General features: G+C 40.9%; 1 protein-coding gene across 1 annotated transcript; it reads right to left on the bottom strand.

Annotated features, from left to right (window-relative positions):
* Positions 1-589: 589 nt before the first annotated feature.
* LOC142499965 (olfactory receptor 6N2-like) lies at positions 590-11520 on the bottom strand. The gene is made up of 2 exons (XM_075610021.1): positions 10614-11520; positions 590-693 (listed from the first exon to the last, which is right to left on the bottom strand). The coding sequence occupies exons 1-2, from the start codon at positions 11518-11520 to the stop codon at positions 590-592; spliced, it is 1011 nt and encodes a 336-aa protein (XP_075466136.1).
* Between the last annotated feature and the right edge of the window lie 9268 nt (positions 11521-20788).

The following is a 20788-nucleotide window of genomic DNA, read 5'->3' as shown; positions in this document are numbered from 1 at the left end:
TACCTAAGCAGTGCTATTCCTCAAAGCACACTGAAATGGGCAGTCAGGTGTCTTATGTAATTGTGCCCCATAGTAAACATGGGCTTATGTCCCTCCCTTGACCCATCTACTCCGTTTATTGATTTATCTTTTCTCCAGTCCATAATTATCCCACTTTTCCTCATTTGTCATCAACCTGCCTTATTCTATAACTACTTCCTATCTCTAGCTGCACAAGCCTGTCCATCCTGCTTCTTTTGCCCTCCTGTGTCCGTAGATGGTAGCCGAGGTGCTACTTCCAGTCCTGTGGAGGTAACAACCTTCATTCTGCAACCGTTAATCCCTCTTCACATCCAGAAGCTCAGATGAAAGAGCCATTCTAACTCATCCAAGTTCATGACCTATGTACCCTTCCGTGTTCCCACAAACCCCAATAACCTCGGAGACCTTAACTGGGTTCAAATGGTCACAACCTTTTCTTTTATTAGGGAAGGTAGGTAGCAGAAATAAAATAAATATTTTTTACATTTATTTTAAAATAAATGTTTAAATGGTAACTTTTATCTACAAAATGTATATTTGCCTATATACTGCTGCGGCCAGCTTCAATCTAACAAATGCCCGTAATTTTCCCGGGGCTTGTTTCGGCTGGCGCCGAACTTGGCCGCGCGCCAGCCGCATCTTCCCTGCCTCCCTTCATCCGGTCCGCGACCCCTGGCTGCTCCACCTCTGCTTCCCAGCGTCTGCTCCCCCTCTGCTTCCCCAGAGCTGATCCCCAGCGTCACGGGACGCCTTCGGGATGCCGGCGGAACGGAGGCAACGGAGGCACCAGCGCCTCGAGGCCGCGCGGCACGTATCGGAGAAAAAACGGCACCTGCACGCGGTTTTAAATTACCTGCGGTGGCGGCCGCTTTAGGCCTCGGTCCCGCTGCGCTCGTTGGCGCGGGCGGCGGGTCGCGAGTTCCCCACCAGCAGGGGAATCCTCGCGAGCCGGTCCCGGTCCCCCCTGGCTGCACAGAGCACTACACGCTGTAGCGCGTCAGCCGCTGGAGACACCAGAGAATGGTGTTTCCTAGCGTTGACGCGTGACGTGTGTGGCTGTGAGCCAATGGGGAGGGGAGGCTGCGGGAGGAGGAGAGGCTTCGGGGAGCGGGAGGAGTGTGGAGTGAAAGCAGGTGAGTGCCTTTCTCTGTGTGTGTGTCTGAGTGCGTGCCTGTCTGTGTGTGTATGTGTCTGAGTGCGTGAGTGCCTGTCTGTGTGTGTGTGTGCCCGAGTGCCTGCCTCTGTCTGTGTGTGTGTGTGTGTATGAGTGCGTGAGTGCCTGCCTGTGTGTGCGCGCGTGTATGAGTGCGTGAGTGCCTGCCTGTGTGTGTGTGTGTGCGCGTGTATGAATGAGTGCCTGCGTGTGTGTGTTTAAACTTACCTTCCAGCTCCAGCCCGAGTCCGTGGAGGGAGGGGGGGAGAGTAGCGGGTCCCTCCGCTCAAGCCACGCCCCCCCTCCCTGTCAAACCGCCCACCTCCCGCCCACCTCCCGATCAAACCTCCCACCTCCCGCCCACCTCCCGATCAAACCTCCCACCTCCCGCCCACCTCCCGCTCTGGCTCCCGCTCCCTACAGACCGCAGATCGCGGTCTGTGTATCTCAGCGCACCGCCTGTCAGCAGCGCAGGTGCGCTGACTCTGGGAGCGGGGCCTTAGCCTTAGACTCAGCCGCGGCCGCCACTGTACATATAACAGTTTATACATACAGTACACAAATATGTCTGTCCTTGTTTCAGCATATTGTCTAAGCGTTTGAATGGTTTTCCGCGAGAGTTCTGTTTTCTAGCTTTATATTTTGAGTCCCTATTCTTTCTTAAAAAAAAACAAAAACAAAAAAAACTTGTTAAGCTTTAATTGAACCTTTAAAGCTCGCGCTCCTCCCTCCTGTGGGATCTATTTCTCATCCTTTCTGATTAGCTTGTGATTTCTTTATCGTTGTCAGTAAGAGGTTCCTTCCTGTTCTGTGTCTCAAGTACAGAAAAGAAAATGTATGATCTCAAAACACTTATGTTGGTCCTTCTCAGTAGTTCTCCTCCTAGCCATAGTCAGTGAAGATGACACATGTACTCTTGGTGTTGGTTGCGTAAGACTCTGTTTAGAGGCCACGTCGTATGTTTGAACAGTTTTTCTATGTCTAATTTCACCTTCTTTGGCAGTGTGTTGATAAACCATCCCCATTTTTGGTCTAAGCTCATCAGTCGAAATAGATGGTGTGTTCTATCTCTATTGTTGGAGGGGTGGGTGAGATCCATTGTAATATTATTGCTTTCCTACCTGCAAATAGAATAATTGCTGATGCTTTAACTGCTCTTATTTTGTTTTTGTAGTTAGCCATGGTTCTATATTTGCAAATATTAATACCAAAGCATTGTTGGGTCTTATAAGTTGTGCTGTTTTTGTTGTATATTCCATAACCTTGTCCCAACATGTTGATACATATTTACATGTCCATAACCCGTGTTTGAGATCTGCTTTTGGTTCTTGGCATTTGGGGTATTAGTTAGATATCCCATTGCTGGGTGGAAATGTATTGCTGAAAGCTATATATGCTCTCTGCATGATTTTAAACTGAACTTCCCTCCATGACTCTAACGGTGTTAGTTTGTGGATATTTACTGTTCCCACAAGAAATTTGTCTTTATTTTAGATTTGGGGAAACCTTTTTGCCACAGCCTTTTATTAACCACAACAATTAACCATATACAACATCCCTGGATCTGGTCAGCAGGTGGCCCTCAACCCGTGACCCTGATCATGTCCACCGCCACCGCTTCTGACCCAGTGAACACTCTTGGATCAAAAAACCACCTCCTCCGAACCCCCTCAACATTCCTCCAAATATCCACCAGGGCAAAAACTGACTGTCTGCACCCTTCAAACTGGGACAAACGTAATAACAATAACATTACACCCCACTATCTTTCTTTCTCTTTTTAAAAACATTTTTTTTATTATCAACTTGTCTAATTTCATTTTTTTTTAATAAACCAAACACATCACATATATGAATACAGTCACATTCCTTTGCCACTCACCACCTCCAAAAGGGGACGATGGTCCAGAACCCTTTTGGAGGCGTAGAGAAAAAGGTAGGCACGAGACAAAATGCCTATTAAACAACCTACCCAAACCCTCCTCCTCAACCTCCACCCTCCCTCTCTTAACCCCTTTCTCTCCAGGTCCCCTTCGGACCATAGGTCATGACACCTCTCCCCAACTGATCAGGGTTTGCTTGATGTTACTGAAAGTTACCCCCAATACGACCTATTTTGAAAGGGAGCTCCATATGAAGCGCTTCTAGGCAGATTATCAACTATGCATCAGCATAGAGAGAATAATGTTTTGATGCATTGCTCCGTTTTTGGGAGCCTAACTGCGTCATATGTAAGAGATGCAGAATTTTAGACTAACGCCACACGAGATGTGAGGTATTTTCAAAGGCTAATAACAACATGGTGCTCAGAGATGTAGAACATCTCAGTGTAATATGTTTACAATCCCCTCCCCCCCCCCACCCCCTTCAACATCATCCTACCAAATGCCCCAAATCATAAACTAGGTCAGACAGGGGAAAATTGGAGCAAAACCCTTTGAATCATAGGTACAGGATGCAAATGTCCCAGTTTTGCCATAACATTGCCCTGATTCTCACTGTCTTGGATATTTCCACCCTGCACTTATCAGGGAGCCAGTAAAGATAAGGGAAGGAGAAGAGAGGGGCAAATGCTTGTTGAACCCATAGTGATATTAAATGAAAGGTTGATGGAGCAGCCAGAGGAAACTAAACTGCTCCCAAATCTCAGCTCATCGTGTTTACATAATACCTCAATAAAATAGGCATCAGACTGGGGTAAAAAAAGACATACATTAGAGAGATGTGACCCCTTAAACATGTCCCTGCCAATAGTACACTTTTGTACTATGAGTGTCACTGACCCTTTAATGTGCAGATAAGGATTCTGGGACGTGAGGTTCAAATGACATGTAAAATCCATAAATGAGATACCCATTTACTGCAGGTTTATTTGTGCTTACAAGGTGTTATATGCATAGGGTAACCAGCTTTTTAAAAGTAGAAACCGGGACATACGAAAACATAATTGTTAAAACAAATTACATCACTTAAAAATAAATATTATAATGTTTGTCTAATAGCGTCCCCATTTATGTTGTATTATTGATTTATTTCAATTTCCCAACATAACACAAACTCTCCCCTTGTGTTTACAGCTGTCAGGGATTTAGTCCCCAGATTCATAAATCCTCTCGAATTCCTCTGAGATGATTTCCCAGACCTTGATATTCCTACTGATGAGCCTATATAGGTTAAGACAACAGGACTTCTTGTGTTTTGGTGCAGATTCTGTCTCCCGGTTTAGAACGGTAAGCAGCTCGGGATACAACCTCACCACACTGATATTCCTAAAATGTGGAATTCACCATTGTATATCTGCACTGGCACTAAGAAAATTAACTAGGATTAAAGGGTTTGGATACACCTCATTGTCAAGAGAGAGAGGATTTGGCCCAGGATTAAAGGGGTTACACCCCATTTGGCCACGCTCTACTCTCATCTGGGAAGCAAGGGGTTAACTGGACTGAGGTTCAGTAATGTGGTTTTGCCTTGCTTCAGCCATCCAACTGTTTATTCCCCTGTAAAAATGTATTATTTCTGTTCCAGTGTCTGCACCACACAAACACTGGGATCCATCCGGGAGGGCAAGGGTTAATAGTTGAATAGTGATTATAGCCCTTTGTTTAAGGTACCCTCAAAGATGTCTGCCTACTAAGGAAGCAAATGGTCAGGAGAGCGACCAAATGTTTAGGAAGCAGACCCCTGATCAAAGGCTCAGCCACTCTACCTGTTTGCATGAAACTGGAGTGGTTTGTGAGTGTTCTAACTCACACTTACAAACCATAGTATCCTGCCAGACACCCCATTTGGTAGCATGGTCGACGCCCCTGATTTAGGAGTGGGACTACCGAAATGAGTGACCTTATTAAATATAAGAATATTATGAGATGTCCTCGGCTGAACGTGCTAAAAAATTACATATGTGTAACCGGGGGACCGAGCCGCAACTAACGATTACAGACACCTGATGTTTAGCAGGTCCTAAGAGACAGATATTAATATCTCTCTTAATTTTAGTATTACACTGTAATATTTAGTCTTATTGTGAGCGTCATGGTTGCCGGAATGTATTAATATGTCTCACGTGCCAGTAAGTATCACTGAACTGAAGTTATGAAGTTATTTAAAGTGTATATGGGATTTTGGATCTGCTCTGAAAATGCAGACCCCATCTGCTATGCTAATAGGGCAGGGAGAGCATCCTGAAAGAATTAGCATAGGCCAGTGATTAAAAGGTAACTGCCCTAATTGTTTATACTGGGGGCAGGAACCAAGGAACTGAGTGTTTTTAAGTGTGATACTTCACACTTACAAGGGAAGCCAAAATCTGCTTCAAAGAGCTTTGTTTTAGCCAAGTCGGCGCCTAGGGTTAAGAGATGGGTTTGAAATGGTATTTAACCCAGAGTCTCCCTTACTCAAATGTCTTCATGTATGGTCTTCATGATCTTCATGTATTGCTGTGATGTCTTCATCTAAACCTGAATTATGGAAGAAATGGCCCATCCTGTATCCTGATGGCTTTTCTTGTCCGAACCTTTTTGTTTGTTATTTGTATATCTTGTTGTGTTCACCTTTTTCAAGGAATAAATTATATTTTATCATATCTAAGCCTCGTTCAGTTCAACCCAGTTATATTTTGGTGTGTATTATTAATAGCCTGTCACAAAGTTACCGTCACACTCATATCTAAACTATTTCACATGAACAGATCTAATCATATTTATTATTTCCTGTTATCTCTCTCTCTCTCTCTCTCTCTCTCTCTCTCTCTCTCTCTCTCATTCTCTCTCTCTCCCCACCCTCTCTCTATTCTCTCTCCCGCCTTTACTCTCTCTCTTACCCCCTTTCTCTCTCCCCCCCCATTTCCCTCACACACACACTTTCCAACATTATCTCTCTCTGCCCCCATGCTCTCCCCCTCCACATCCAAACAGGGAAAAGCTAAAAAAAACTGGACATTTGAACGATTTTGAGAAAATTGTCAGGACACCTGGACAATGAATGAAAAAACGTGACTTTTCCGGCAAAACCGGGATGTATGGTCACCCTATAAATATGCATGATATGATTTAAATGGTAGTAAAAGGTTATATAGATATATACTTTTTCATATTAGTATCAGTTATTACAAAATATTGGCAATTAATTATGTTTTACAGAAACAGTACAGTAAAAGTTCACTGTCTTGCAAGTTTCAACTAAAGGGGGAATATACATATAGTTTATACCCAAATAAGCATCAGAACTGGAATATATAACTGCTGCGGCATATAAATACAGCTTTCAGTTGGTTAACAAAATAATATTACTCCAAGGAGATGTTTTCATGTGCACAAGGCTGGAGAAGAAATACAACAACATTAGTCATAATGTGTTTAGTACAAAGAATGCTTCCAAAATATGTATTTACGTATTTGATTATGAATCCCCTCATCTTCATCATCAGTAGGAAACAGAAAAACAAGGCGCACAACGCACATAGTGTAATAGAGTATAAAACGTGACTTTATGGTTAAAAATAAATATATCTGCGTACATCAAGATAATGATTACAAGCGGTTGGTTATTAGGTTTACCACACCATGTGAAGACCGGAGGTAGCACCCTTGGTAAATATCAGCAGGGGATGTATCAGCAAGCGTCGATATCGACGATATCCTATGCGTATGGGAGGGGGATGACTCATCAATCTGTTCCTTCCTTTCTTATTTAAACACCAATGATAGGAACTTGACTTTCACACTTGTGTCCAATCCACTCAGTATCAATTTCTTAGACCTGCAACTAACTGCATTGGACAACGGGACTGTTTCTACCAAAGTCTTTTTCAAAGAAATTGATGCCAATAACCTACTTATGGCAAGTAGTAACCACAAAAAATCGTGGATCACGAACATCCCTAAAGGCCAATTTATTCGTATTAAACGAAATTGTAGTGGAGAACAAGACTTTGAGACACAGTCTAAATTACTTTTCGACAAGTTCCTAGAAAGAGGTTACTCACGTGCGAGTCTGACAAGAGATCTTAATATAGTCCGTTGTATGGATAGACAATCAATGCTAATCCCAAAAATTAAGGAAATTAATGACCAGAAAAACTTGATTGAGGTGCCTTTTATTACGACTTATAATTCTATGAATAGGAAAATTGAAAGGATTATACAGCGACACTGGGCAATTTTATGTACTGATCCAGTCCTGGGTGACCGAATTACAGACGCTCCCAAGTTCATATACAGAAGGGCTAAAAACCTGAAAAATACACTAGCCCCTAGCGATGTGGGTTTAACTCCTGCTAAACCATCTACTTGGCTTGGAGATAAGCCAGTGGGGAACTTTCAGTGTGGGAAGTGCTCTACATGTAAATATATTCACCCAGAGAGAAAAACTTTTAAGTCATTCACAACTGGTGAGATTTTTACGATTGATTCATTTATCAACTGTAATTCCACTTATGTGGTTTATTTGATTAACTGTGCATGTGGCCTGCAGTATATAGGCCGCACAAAAAGATGCCTGAAAACTAGGATACAGGAACACATTAGGAACATAAAAGCAGGCTATGAGAAACATAGTCTCTCCCGTCATTTTGCACTACACCATAACAAAGACCCTTCCACTCTAAAATTTATAGGTATTAAAGTAGTTCCCAGTGAAAGAAGGGGAGGTGATAGGATAAAAAATCTCTCACAACAAGAGACATTTTGGATATATCAAATGAACTCATTGAGCCCTAAGGGGTTAAATGAGGACATTGATATTTGGTCTTTATACTAGACCATAGTCTCTTTTCATTTACCATTGCTCTCATTTGTCCCTGTATCTATAATAATTGTACCTTTTTTTGCCTCTAACTTTGGCTCTTCTCTTTCAGAAGTATTCATTCTTCATGCGCCGATTTTATATGTTATATGTATAATTTTTGTGTATTTGACCTAGATATGCAATGTTATCATTTTTATTGAAATGATTGTATTTTTTCAAAGCTTTGTGAGACACAGTATTCTGTGTTTGTAATCACAAGCAATTAGCTACACATGTAATTAATTACATAGCAATTAGACACCGCAGTTCTGATTGGAGGAAGCTGGGTATATATATGCACAACCTCCATCATTATGCATACACTCCCTGAAGAAGTAACCTAGTGTTACGAAACGCGTTGGAAAGAATGGTGTCATTGCTTGTTTCCCCAAAAAGTATTTTAAAGCGTCTCTGGACACTGTCAGTAAGCTGATTTGTTTGACGCATGCGCGCTGCCTACTCCATTCTGCTGGTTATTTCCAACTTGACACGCACGCTGTGCGTTCCAGGAGAAGATCTCCGGAAGCTGATGGGCGATTTGTGACGTCATCGCCGGGCGCTCTGCAAGGAACAGCACGCCGCTTGGAGCCGTGTGCTCTGGGACTCCTATTACAGGACATTCATACAAACCATCCTAAGACGGTGAACACTGGAGCTCGCAGCAGACGAGACGCTTGCTGACATACTCCCTGTTGCAGTTCCCGCAGCTGTGAAGGAAGAAGCAGACGAGACGCTTGCTGATACATCCCCTGCTGATATTTACCAAGGGTGCTACCTCCGGTCTTCACATGGTGTGGTAAACCTAATAACCAACCGCTTGTAATCATTATCTTGATGTACGCAGATATATTTATTTTTAACCATAAAGTCACGTTTTATACTCTATTACACTATGTGCGTTGTGCGCCTTGTTTTTCTGTTTTCTGTCTAGCTCCAGGGGTGTCGAGCCACCCCCAAGAGAGGCTGCAGACCCACGCCAAGTGTCACCCTCACATAAGGTTTACAATATTGTTCCTTTATCACGGTGCATAGGTCACTTTAAGTACTAGTTATTTGCTGCGCACTAATTTCCGTTGTCTTCACCGTTCATCATCAGTAGCCTGATTTCATATTCTAATCCACTTGAGGTTTTCACTATTAACAGAATTATAGACTATGCCAAACTGCTTAAATCCTCTGGCCAGAAGATGCAGATGTTATTCCCAATAACTGACTTTGGTGGCCTATTGATTTCATTCATCTTAACAGACATTGTACATCATACAGTATATTTCCTGATCTTGCTCTGCAATGTACTGTAGCAACACCAGAAAAGTGCAGGATGTCTGGAGCAAAGGCAAGAGAAACGCACGCTTGTGCCAAGTAGATATTCTCTGCATTGTATGGTCTTACTTAGCAGACTCTGTGACACACTGATGTTAAGTTCCTGATATTGAATTAATAAAATTCTTCTTGCTAGAAAGCATACGCACCGGATCGGTTATTTTGCTCTGTGTGTGACATTGTGCCTTCCTGACATTAGTACGCTGTGAATCCCCTTCTTAGTAATGGTCAGACAAAAATAAAATGTTAAGTATTACAAATTAAGGCCGAGTACATCTGATATGATGTCACATGTGCAGTTGACCATGCTGCATTGAAATGTATGGGGATAGCGTGTGCAATAAATGCCATTGAATTCCATAGAAAATCCCGGTTGTTTATACATTGTGGTGTAGTGGGTATTAAGGAGCATATTTACTAAGCAGTGCTATTTCATAAGACACTACACAGCACTGGAAGTCAAGTTATGGCGTATTCACTTGAATGAGTGGTAAGGTGCCAGAAGGTGTATTACAGTGTAAGGTCCCAAGGTCGCAACTAGCGAACCAAACAAAATATGACCTTCTTTAGCTGCAAAAATAATTGTGACCTTGTCAGAATTTGATAGCAATTCGCCAAGTATTTGTAATACAGATTCTGATATAGGGATTTTACTGGAGAGGAGAGAGAAAACTAATACTGTATATTGAAATAATGTTATTAGCATATTTCCCATGTAACTCAGGTGTGTTGACAGGTGTCTCTCTACATGTTGTGCAGAGTATTGTTCTGGGAGGTACAGTAATAGCCAATGGGAACGCAACTAAATAGGTCTCCCTCTTATCTCCCATTCTCACATCTCTACATAGCACTGATTAATAAATACTGTATAGGCTGCAATCTAATTTTGTAAACAGTGGTACCATATAAGGCATCAGCATGATACCTCTTCATAGCTGTGATTAGTACATGAACATTTAAACCCTTGTAAGTCTTTAGATATACATCAATATCTCAAGCTATGTGTGAAGTCTAGAAAAGGACCATGTGCTAACTATATCATTTAAAACCTCTGGCTGATACATTAAGATGTAACAAAGGATTAACTTCTCCCAAACCAACCTAGCTACTATAACTACACATTCAGTCTTAAGGGATACATTATCTGTGACATGAGCGACTACAGGAGAACTACTTACGAATCTTACTAAACTTCAGTGATAAAATGTAATATTATGGAATATCGTCACCGCTAATGACCGGTCACCTCTGCATCTTTCCTTTGAAACCAATAGTTAGAGGAGTTAGTGTTATCGATCGCTGATGTGTCCCCACATCCTTTGGATTCCACTTTTTAGTGCGGCTTTCACCTCCTTGTTCCTCAAGCTGTAAATGACAGGATTGAGTAAGGGAGTGAACATGGCATAAACCAGGGCAAACAGCTTGTCATAGTCCACAAAGTGCACACCTTTCGGAATGACGTAGACAGTGAAAGCAGTGCTATACAAGAGCACCACCACTGTCAGGTGGGAGGAGCAAGTGGAGAAGGCTTTGCTTCTTCCTATGTTGGGCTTTATCTTCATGATAGAAGCTGCAATATTAACGTACATGACTATGATCAGCAGTAGGTTGAACATGGTGGTAAAGCCAATGACGCTGCCATTTATAGTATGGGGGAGGGAAGTCTCTGCACATGCCAGGCTCAGAATGGGTGCCAGATCACAGAAGTAATGGTTTAAGTGACGTGACCCACACAAGGGCACCCTTAGAGTCATTGTCAAGGGGATAATTGCAGACATAAACCCCAAAGCCCAGCAGATCAAGGCCAGCTGCTTACACATCCTGTCATTCATAATAGTGTTATACTTAAGAGGGTTGCATATTGCAATACAGCGGTCAAAGGCCATGACCGCTAACATGTAACATTCTGTCATTCCTAAGCCGTGGAACATATAAAGCTGTGCAAAGCACCATTGGAAAGAGACCCTCTTGTCACCAGTCAGCAAGAGAGACAGAAGCTTGGGGGCTGTAGTGGATATGTACCACATCTCCAATAAGGACAAGTTGACGATAAAGAAGTACATGGGCGTGCAAAGGTGGACATGACAACGCACCACTAAGACGATCAACATGTTTCCGGAGAGAGTTAGCAGGTAAATCAAGAGGAACAGGACAAACAGCCACATGTGAAAGTTCTCAACGTTGGCAAATCCCTGTAGGAAGAAGTCTCTCAACTGGGTCTTGTTCACCTCCTCCATGACATCTTGGATTCAAATAGACAATGAGACAAGTACCTTGGAATGACAGGCGGCAGGTTGTTATTTATTCAGAGTGGGACAGCTGTAGACAGGAGAAATATAAATAGTTATCCAGGCTTTTCAGGGATTATATATCAACATCTCCTGGTTGCAAAACTGGAGCACAAATTAGCACTAGAGTTATTATAGCGGCAAAATTATATTTTAAGCAATATTCCTGTTTTAAACTGGTGCAGGTTATTTGATATGGATTTGCCCTGGGAGACTGTGATAAATCACCCTTGTTTGTCACTGAGGACCCAAATGTATTTTTGTGCATGTGTCATGTACACCAGCAACACATCCTCATTTGGCTTGTACAGCAACATGTGGAGCTGTAATGGTGATAATAACCACCACCATATGCTCAGCAACAATAGAAGAACGATAGCTCAGAAGCTAAGGAAAACTATTCCCAGAAGAGAGGGCCACACTTTGGCGAAGGGATAACTTGTCAGGACTGATCAATGGCATCACCATTTTCTAATCAATCCTAAGACATTTGGGCAAAAATCAGTAAGAACATAACATTCCGTATTTTGTAGCAGTAACTAATACTGCTTGAAGGTCATTGCATCAATTAGAGATACTGTAGGTAAAAGTCAGGGGTGGCCAACTTCAGTCCTCAAGGACCACCAACAGGTCAGGTTTTAAGGATATCCCTTATATAATCCACAGGTCAATGACTGAGCTACTGATTGAGCCTCCTGTGCCGGAGCGGGGATATCCTTAAAACCTGACCTGTTGGTGGCCCCTGAGGACAGGAGTTGGCCACTCCTGTTTTCAGTTAACACAGTTTATGAGTGATGGTTGATGTAGAAAAATGTTTGTAAGGAGTCTAAGAAGTGGTTACACGTAAACAAATTGCAAACCTCCAGTTACACTAGGGCTTGTATCAAAATTATTTAGGCAGAGGTACTGTATAAGGTCCACATTCGCATGGGGGGAGGGGGAATGAGAAAGGGTGTACCCACCTATATGGAATATATATAATTCACAAGCACTCATTCCTATATCTTTTACCCCATTAATTCTCCCCCTTTTATTATTGATTGATGGAAGGCTATTTGAGAGGACATTCCAGAAAAATGTTGAATTTTTGCATTTCTACATTTTGACCCACAAATGTTGCCCAAAACTTTTTAATCACCACTCTCCCATCAACGCGCTGTGCTTGTTCCATTGCCCCCTCCAGTAGCCTTTTAAATTTGAAGGTCTGAAGTCATTTAAAACAGGTGTTGTGCATGATATGAGAGTTAGGCGTAGGGACCAATTATGGGTTCCAAAGTATTAAGTAATAAAATTAAGCAAGGCTGACAAAATTATGATATCCACCTCAAATTTCTCTGCGTAAGCATCTTAATGATTTTTTAATTTATTTAAAGTTGCCGTTCATAATCTAGGTGCCCATTGAAAATGACTGTGCTGCAATATACAATATAATAAGTATTTCCAACCACCTTAAAACCAGAACCACTTTCTGGTCTCTAAGCTAAAAACAGCAACAGAAACAAATGGATTTATTATGGAGTAAGAGGGCACAGTACTTATACCCTAACACGGCCAGCATGTCAGGCAGGGGGACACTCTTATCGCTGCCATTATAAGGTACCAAACATGTCCTTTGAACATTCAGGCCCAAGAATAGGAATGGGTGAATCCGCCCAAATCCGTTTCCTGGATTTTCTCGCATTTTCCCCCCAAAATCCATTTTGCGGTGTAAAATCCGCCAATGGATTCGGTCAATTTTAATCCACACGGATTCATCAAAAATCGGCCATTGTATATCCAGCCCGCGGATTCAGCCATCCGAATCCGCCAACGGGTTGCGGAATCCACGGAGCGTATTAGTAATAATAATAAATCCGCAAAAAGTAAATCCTCCGTTTTGAGATTGATCCGTGGACCCAAGGAACAGGCTGATCCGCTGCGGATCCAAATTCACCAAAAATATTCCCCCATCTCTACTCAGGACCAACTATGGTGGATTTCCTTGGCTAACGTTTTTAATGTTTTTTTTCAAAATGTAAAGGCAGCACACTTGAAGAATAGACCTGTAAAGTCTGAAACCGCTGTAAATTACAATATCTCTCTCGTTTGTCCATTAAACAATATAATAACAATATTAGAACACGTATTTAAGACAAGCTTTCAAATCTGGGACCAAATGCATAAGAACAAATGAAATATTCTCTATGATTTGCAATATGCAATAATTTCAATGTACACAAATACAATATACTTCCTTTGGGAGGGTTTTAATTTAAAGGACATCCTAAGAGACCCCATAACAATTATTTCTCGTTATTATTTCTCTGAAAACTACTGGAGACATTTGTAATTGGGATGAACCAAGAACATTAAATGGCATGTTTAAAAGAATAATTTTGAATGGTTAAATATTTCATCCCAACTAAAATCGATCCTACAGTGTTGCTGTAAAAAAAACAACTTTTCACCAAAAAGTTCTATAACCCTTTTGCTAAATATTAAATAAACTATTGTCCTGGGTTGTTTATCACATGCCAAGTATGCCTATTAACCAGAACATTTCATTGCAACTCTAATTCATTAATAGGGTCTCTTTGAAAAAAAATTGAATTTTCAAGTAATTATTTGACACAGTATATATTCATGTCATCCGTATTCCGTTTGCATTGAAAACCCCATGATCTGGGGAAATCAAATGATTAACTTGATATGAAAAAAACAAGGTGGGAATAATGTACATTTACATTTTAACAGCCAAGCAGGAGAATTATTAAAGGTATTTAAAAAATACACGCATTCTCTGATTTGGTCATTCTTCATGAGCGGAGGAGAATATGTCATTCTAGCGTGAATTAGAGGCACATTTTAGCAGTTAATCAGTAAATCTTTTTACCCTGTAATTTAAATGTGCTATCCCATATCTTAAAAAAATTTTTTGAGAAGAATTGCACAATTTAATTGGCTTCCTAAAACAAATGGAACCTAAAAGCAAACATTTGGGGACTTTTTTTCTCTCTAGAAATTCTTTACAAATGGCATTTCTTAGGGGCCTGTCTTTATTAGAGCGTCAATAGAGTTAAGTGCATTGGAGACTTGGAACTCAGGCTCGAGGAATCTCGTTGAACACAACAGTGAATAACGAGTAGCCAGAGGAAATGAAACTCCTCTAGTCTCCCCTCACTATTAGACATTTGCAAACAATCTATTTGGGATTGGTTAAACAAAATTGATTTCTGGTGGACCAGTTTGCAGAACCTTAAAAGGCTCAACGTTTCTCAAAAATCCAACAATTCCACCATAATGCTCTGTTTCTTTAATGAATCGTTGCGTAGTCACAATACATAAGTGATTTACCGAACATTTAAGCTTGTTTAATGATGCTAATGGCCATCCAGAGTCTGAAATGGGGCTTTACTGGAGAGGAGTGTGACAGTCCCAGGATGCTAGGTGGCTTTCGTCCCGATTTAGGTCAGAAAGGATAGAAATAGTCTAAAATGATCCATTCCACAGCTTCACATTTACCGTGGCTGGTGGATAGAGAATCCAGGCCATAGTTTATAGTTGTTCTGGTTCCCCCACACCTGCTCACTTAATTACAGGGACAGGTATTTAGGGCAGAGAGGTTTGCTGTTTCAGTCTCTCTCCTAGAGCCTGGATGCATGCTGCTGCCCACTAGCCAGTTCGAGGAGAATGCCTCCTTCATCTGTTACAGTATCCGGAAGGACTGCAGAGAATCTATTGGGACGCTGTCCCCTTCTATCAGATAAGAAATATGTATGTGCCTAAAGACTGGATATTGTTAAGTATATAGTAACCGTAAACAGAAGTGTGTTTAAACTGGGAACCAGGTTAGTTGGCCAGTGACAAATAAAGAGGCTTATGCTGCTGTATAGTTAATTTCCCTAAAAGGGTAAGGCTTTACTTTTATGATTTTGTTTTCTTAAAGTGACAGGCTGTATAAAATATTGTGTCACTAATCTAAGAATAACCACTGAAGATTAATGGCTGAGTGCCTCCAACATCGGGAAGAGCCCAGACAGACGTCAGCGCTACAGAAGAGGGCTGTGTGTCACAGGAGAGAAAGTACTATTGTACTAAAGTATGAATTGACTTACAGTATATACTACCCCAAACACTCCTTTTATACAACGCGGGGCGAGATACCTCTGAAATAAACTCAGACAAACCTGGGAAACATGCTAATTTGGACATGCAAAGTATATTGATAGTATTAAAATGAACATAATTCACAGGTATCTCAGGTGTGTTCAGTTTTGTTTACAGGTATCTCTCCACATAATGTATGAAAGTTTGGGGACATATATAAGTCAATAGCTATGTAAGCAAAAGAGGACTCCGTATTCTCTCCAGCAAAAGCCATATTTCTGACTCTGGATGTGAGGTAGCAGCACAGAACACAATTGAAATGCACCTTGACTTAATGCATGGCGAGTTGCTCATGGACACTTACCCAGTGGTAACTTTTTTTGCGAACAAGAAAGTGCCGATTTCTCATGGTTTCCAACCCAGGTGAGAGCTTTGCACGTCTCTATTCCCCATGTTTACAAACTAACTTTAACGGGTGATTTAAAAACACTGATAGGTGTCAGACGTGTGTAAAAAAAAGTACATCAGACTCCTTAAACAAATCACTGCCATTTGTACAGTTTGGTCCTAGGTGGGATTCCCTCTTTAATAAAAGTTTTTTCAATTATCTTGATCACAAGTCATGAGTAATGTACTGTATATGGCAAATATAAGAGTTGGAGTTCCACTAAACATAATATATATATTTGTTTCAATTAAACATAGCTGGATAGGGAATACATAGAAATATTATTGCTCAGTTTTCTGCAGTGATTCAAGTCGAGTTTTAAAAGAACAGGGCAAACATAAATATACTTAATAAAAATATATATTGGGCATTTCATGAGGGTTTAAAAATCCCAATGAAATACTAATTTCCATTTCGTTTTATTGAGTAAAAAACTTCCCCCTATATTTCTTCGATCTTGACACCTTCAAAACTTATGGCCTTCATTATCAAACCTATTTTCCATAACTGGATATTAACTAAAACAAATCAACTTATTACTGATTACTTACCGTTACCTTACCATTCATAGCACAGACCTAGGATCCCTCTAAAAGTCCTAACCCAGAGGTTCTGAACTTCAGTCTTTAAGACTCCCCAACAGGTCAGGTTTTACGGATATCCCAGCTTTAGCACAAGTGGCTCGGTCTTCGACTGAGCCACTGATTGAGCCACCTGTGCTGAAGCAGGGATATCCTGAAAACAATCTGTTGCTGGGTCTAGAGAACCCCTGTCCTAACCCAAAATGATATCTTACAGTAGGTTAACATTTTGTATACAGATGAACATCTACCTATGTACTGTAAGAGACTGCAAAATCTCATATCCAAAAACCATCTGCATAGAAATTACAATATATTGCTTAACAAATCTGTATTATTTCAGCCGACATAATTTTTCAGAACATAGTGTGGAATCCGTATTTCCTTATGATGAAGAGAGAGCTGCAGATCTTTACTGTTCCTAATGCAAACACTATAATTAATGTTCATTAATGCACATACAAAAAAAAATAATCAAATGATAGTGTTGTGACTCACCTTCAAATTCTTGTGTGTTACCAAATGATGACCATGTTCGCCAATGGTATTTATACCATAGGGTTGGTGTCACTAAACACATTTCCTCTCCCACACAAAATCTACAGATCGGTCACAATGTTTCGCATTTACGATGATTGGAGATAAATTTGTACTGTTTGGGATCTCTTGGGGTATCACTGTGACTTGTTTACATCCATAAATTGAATGTTTATCATGACTAATTGATCTTCAGAGTCTTGTTAAAAGTGAAATGGGCAACTGCTTACTTTGTTGTGTATACATCTGTGGCTTGGGATGATTGAACCTGATGATTCTATTGATCTTTAGCACCATTGGAACTATTCTATAAGACTCCTGGTGCCAGAAGATACCTGACAGGTGGAAATGGGTGGACTGGTCCAAATCCCCTTCCCAGATTTCCCGGTCTTTTCATACAAAATCCGATTTTAGATTTTACCAACTTTAATCCTTGGGAATTATATTAAATCCGTTCAAAAAGATCAGTTTCTCAGATTTCAAATAATCCGATGTTGGATTTAACGTAAATCCAGTCCACAGACTGTGTTTATATCGGAAGTTTTATTATATAAATAATATATACATGTTTGAGCTATAGTACTACAGCAGTAGCAGCTCCCTCTGTAGTTTCTATATAAATTCATGTTTCAGTGCTTAAGGTTCCAACGTCCTATTTCCTTCAAAAACATCACTGGTTCTTGAAATAAACAAATACTGTACTTTTTTGCCATGACATGTCCAGGTCACAGTGTGATAATGATTCGGTGCTGGTTTTGTATTCCCATCTGCTAGTCTGTCAGAAACGTTGCAGAATGCAGAGTGATATGAGGAGAAACCTGACTGGATAATTATCCCAATATGACCTGGAGTTAGTTGGCATTTACAGTATGTTCGCTGGGGAAGCAATACTGTGATAATGGTGATGCTTAGGGTGGCAGCTGGAAACTGGCTCCAGGTGGATACACATGTGTAAGTTGGTAGGAACGTTTAAATATAGATTACACCCCAATTAAGAAAAGCTTTACTAGCAATGTTCTCATGTAAGGTGATAACTGTGTGTTTGATATCTATCATGAAAGGACTATGGCCCATATTTACGAAGTGGTGCTATTCCATAAAACACGTTCTGGTGCTGGTTTACACATTATATTCACTGATAGCCAATGAGTAGAGATGGACACATTTTTTCTTCAAATGTGAATCTATCGCGGACTGGCCGGTTCCTTTCACAGTTCCGTGGGTCAGTCTCAAAAGGTGCTTTTCTATCACTGAAAATCCACCTTTTGGATTGGTAATCTGAACCTGGAAAACAGAATTATAATATGGGAGGAGGAGCTGAGAAGGAGTCAAGGAGGAGGAGCCAAGGAGGAGGAGACAAGGTGGAGGAGGAGCTGAGCAGGAGGAGTCGAGGAAGAGGAGCTGAGAAGGAGGAGTCGAGGAGGAACCAGGCAGGGGGAGGAGCGGCCAAGAAGGGGGAGGAGCCAATGAGCTAAAGAGGAGGACCCAAGCAAGAGGAGGAGCCAAGGAAGAGAAGCTGAGGAGGAAGAAGAGCAGAGGAGGAAAAGGAGCCTAGGAGGAAGAGGGGCCACGGAGGAGGAGGGTCCGGGGAGGAGGAGTAGTAGCCAAGGATGAAAAGGAGACGAGCAGGTCTATGAGAGGGAGGAGCTGAAGAGGAGCCAAGTAGGAGGAGGAGCCAGTCTCTGCCAATTTTTCCTTTTTAGAATGCTGCAGGTCCCCTTGCTTTAGATTAATTGTGGATGGGTGCACAGATCACCATCCTACCTGTTCTAGCACCTTCCTACATTTTGAATTATTTTAGTAGGTGAGTTCCCCCACCATACCCAATCTCTTTCAGCAAACGGCAGCCCCCACTATAAATAGAGAAACTCAAGTTGTACAAGCGTATCCCTGTCCTTACAAAAAATGTGCAGTATTAAATGTTCTTCTATATTATTATTGTGATTATTGAAGAGTAATATTAATAAACTGCTGAAACACAGTGCTGTGGGCTTTTTTCTACATTGTTATCCCTGCACAATTGCTGAATGGACACCGTGTCAACTCTGTACAAGTATACCAAACCTGACTGTAGTTATGCATTTTTAATATTTTCTGCAATTAATGCTGGAACAGATAAGAAGGTGACTTTATCAGAAATATATGAATATTTCATTTCAAACTATGATTTTTTCAAACTTTCACCTAACGTGCGTGGGTGGAAGCATTCGGCAAGTCAAACCTTAACTAACGTTGATTGCTTTTTTCGCCTTGCCCCTCCTCCCGGAGATAGAAGAGGGTATTGGTCTGTGATCCCATATTTTGACTGTATGTTTGCTCATGCCAACTACAATAGGAGAAAGGTCGGGTTTAATCCATTTAAGATAAGTCTTTCCCAATCCAGCAATGTACCGGCACCAGCACCTGCACCAGCATCGGCTTACAATAACGGTCCGACCGTCAGTGAAAACCTGGTGAATGCAAGACTTCCAGCCTGAATTCCAACCAGATTACACATACCAGCATGCTTACCAACATGATTACCAGCTTCAGCAGCTACATCAGGAACCTGTCAACTATAATGCAGACTACAGGAGTGACCAAGGCTTGTACGCACAATACACCTCTGACATTGGCTCATCTCCATCCTGTTGGCAAAGTTTATAATGAAGGTAAATATAATTTACTACAGTATACTGTATTACACTATACAGTACAGTATTAAGTTTAATTCCCAATGATACTACAGTAGTATACTGTATACCTGCCATACATACAGTACTGTACAGTATCAATGCTTGTACTCATGCACACTACAGCGTGACTTGACGCATGTGCAATACCGGAAATAATAGCATAATTTTTTTTTCCAGAAAAGAAACTTTGACATCAAGCGGCAAAAGATAAGGAGGAAGTTCGACGGAACTCTAATTTTGCTTTTTTAAAACATTGCTTTTTTTACTTTTATACAGTCAGTATTACCAGCTTCATGCTTTTAAAACTTTGCCACGCTATTATTTTGGAAAACACGCTATACACTGTACAGTACTGTATATGATCGATTCAATTACATGTCATAACCTGTACAAAAATTTCCACATGCATGCGCATTGTGAATCTGATTTACATACAAGTCCAACGAGGATTTTTTTTTTTTTATAACTTGTGTTTTATTGGTAAAAGCATACAAAATTGTACAATACAAAATATGAACTTAGAATGGCTACTTGTGTACATTGGACATAGATATAGTATTGTAGATCGTTCAGGAATATTGGTGTATATGATAGAATCATATGGCTTTTCGGTCCCTACTCGGCCATATGGTGTATAAGCAAATCATAAAGTAAGAGCAATAATAAAAATAATAATCAGGGTTAAATTACAATAGAGATATGTATATATATATATATATAAAAAAAAAAAAACCTCTTGAAGGGAAGGGGAGGGAGGATGTTGTGAGAGGGAGGGGGAGGAAAGGAAAGGAGAATCGGTCTTAGAGTTGGTCTTGAGGGCATATAGAAGTTTTATTCCTTCTCCGGCAGTTGTGAATCTGTTTGTCTATGTTGACTCCCCCAGAAGAGAA

This window comes from Ascaphus truei, chromosome 7 (genome assembly GCF_040206685.1).
Source record: "Ascaphus truei isolate aAscTru1 chromosome 7, aAscTru1.hap1, whole genome shotgun sequence".
NCBI classification, from domain to species: Eukaryota; Metazoa; Chordata; class Amphibia; order Anura; family Ascaphidae; genus Ascaphus; species Ascaphus truei.
This window is presented reverse-complemented; position numbering and strand designations above follow the sequence as displayed.

Coding starts and splice junctions, on each gene's coding strand:
- LOC142499965 (XM_075610021.1), bottom strand. CDS start 11,520: ATGGAGGAGGTGAACAAGACCCAGTTGAGAGACTTCTTCCTACAGGGA. Junction 694..10,613: donor GGTGAAAGCCGCACTAAAAA/GTGGAATCCAAA, acceptor TGGAGCAGCCAG/GGGTCGCGGACCGGATGAAG.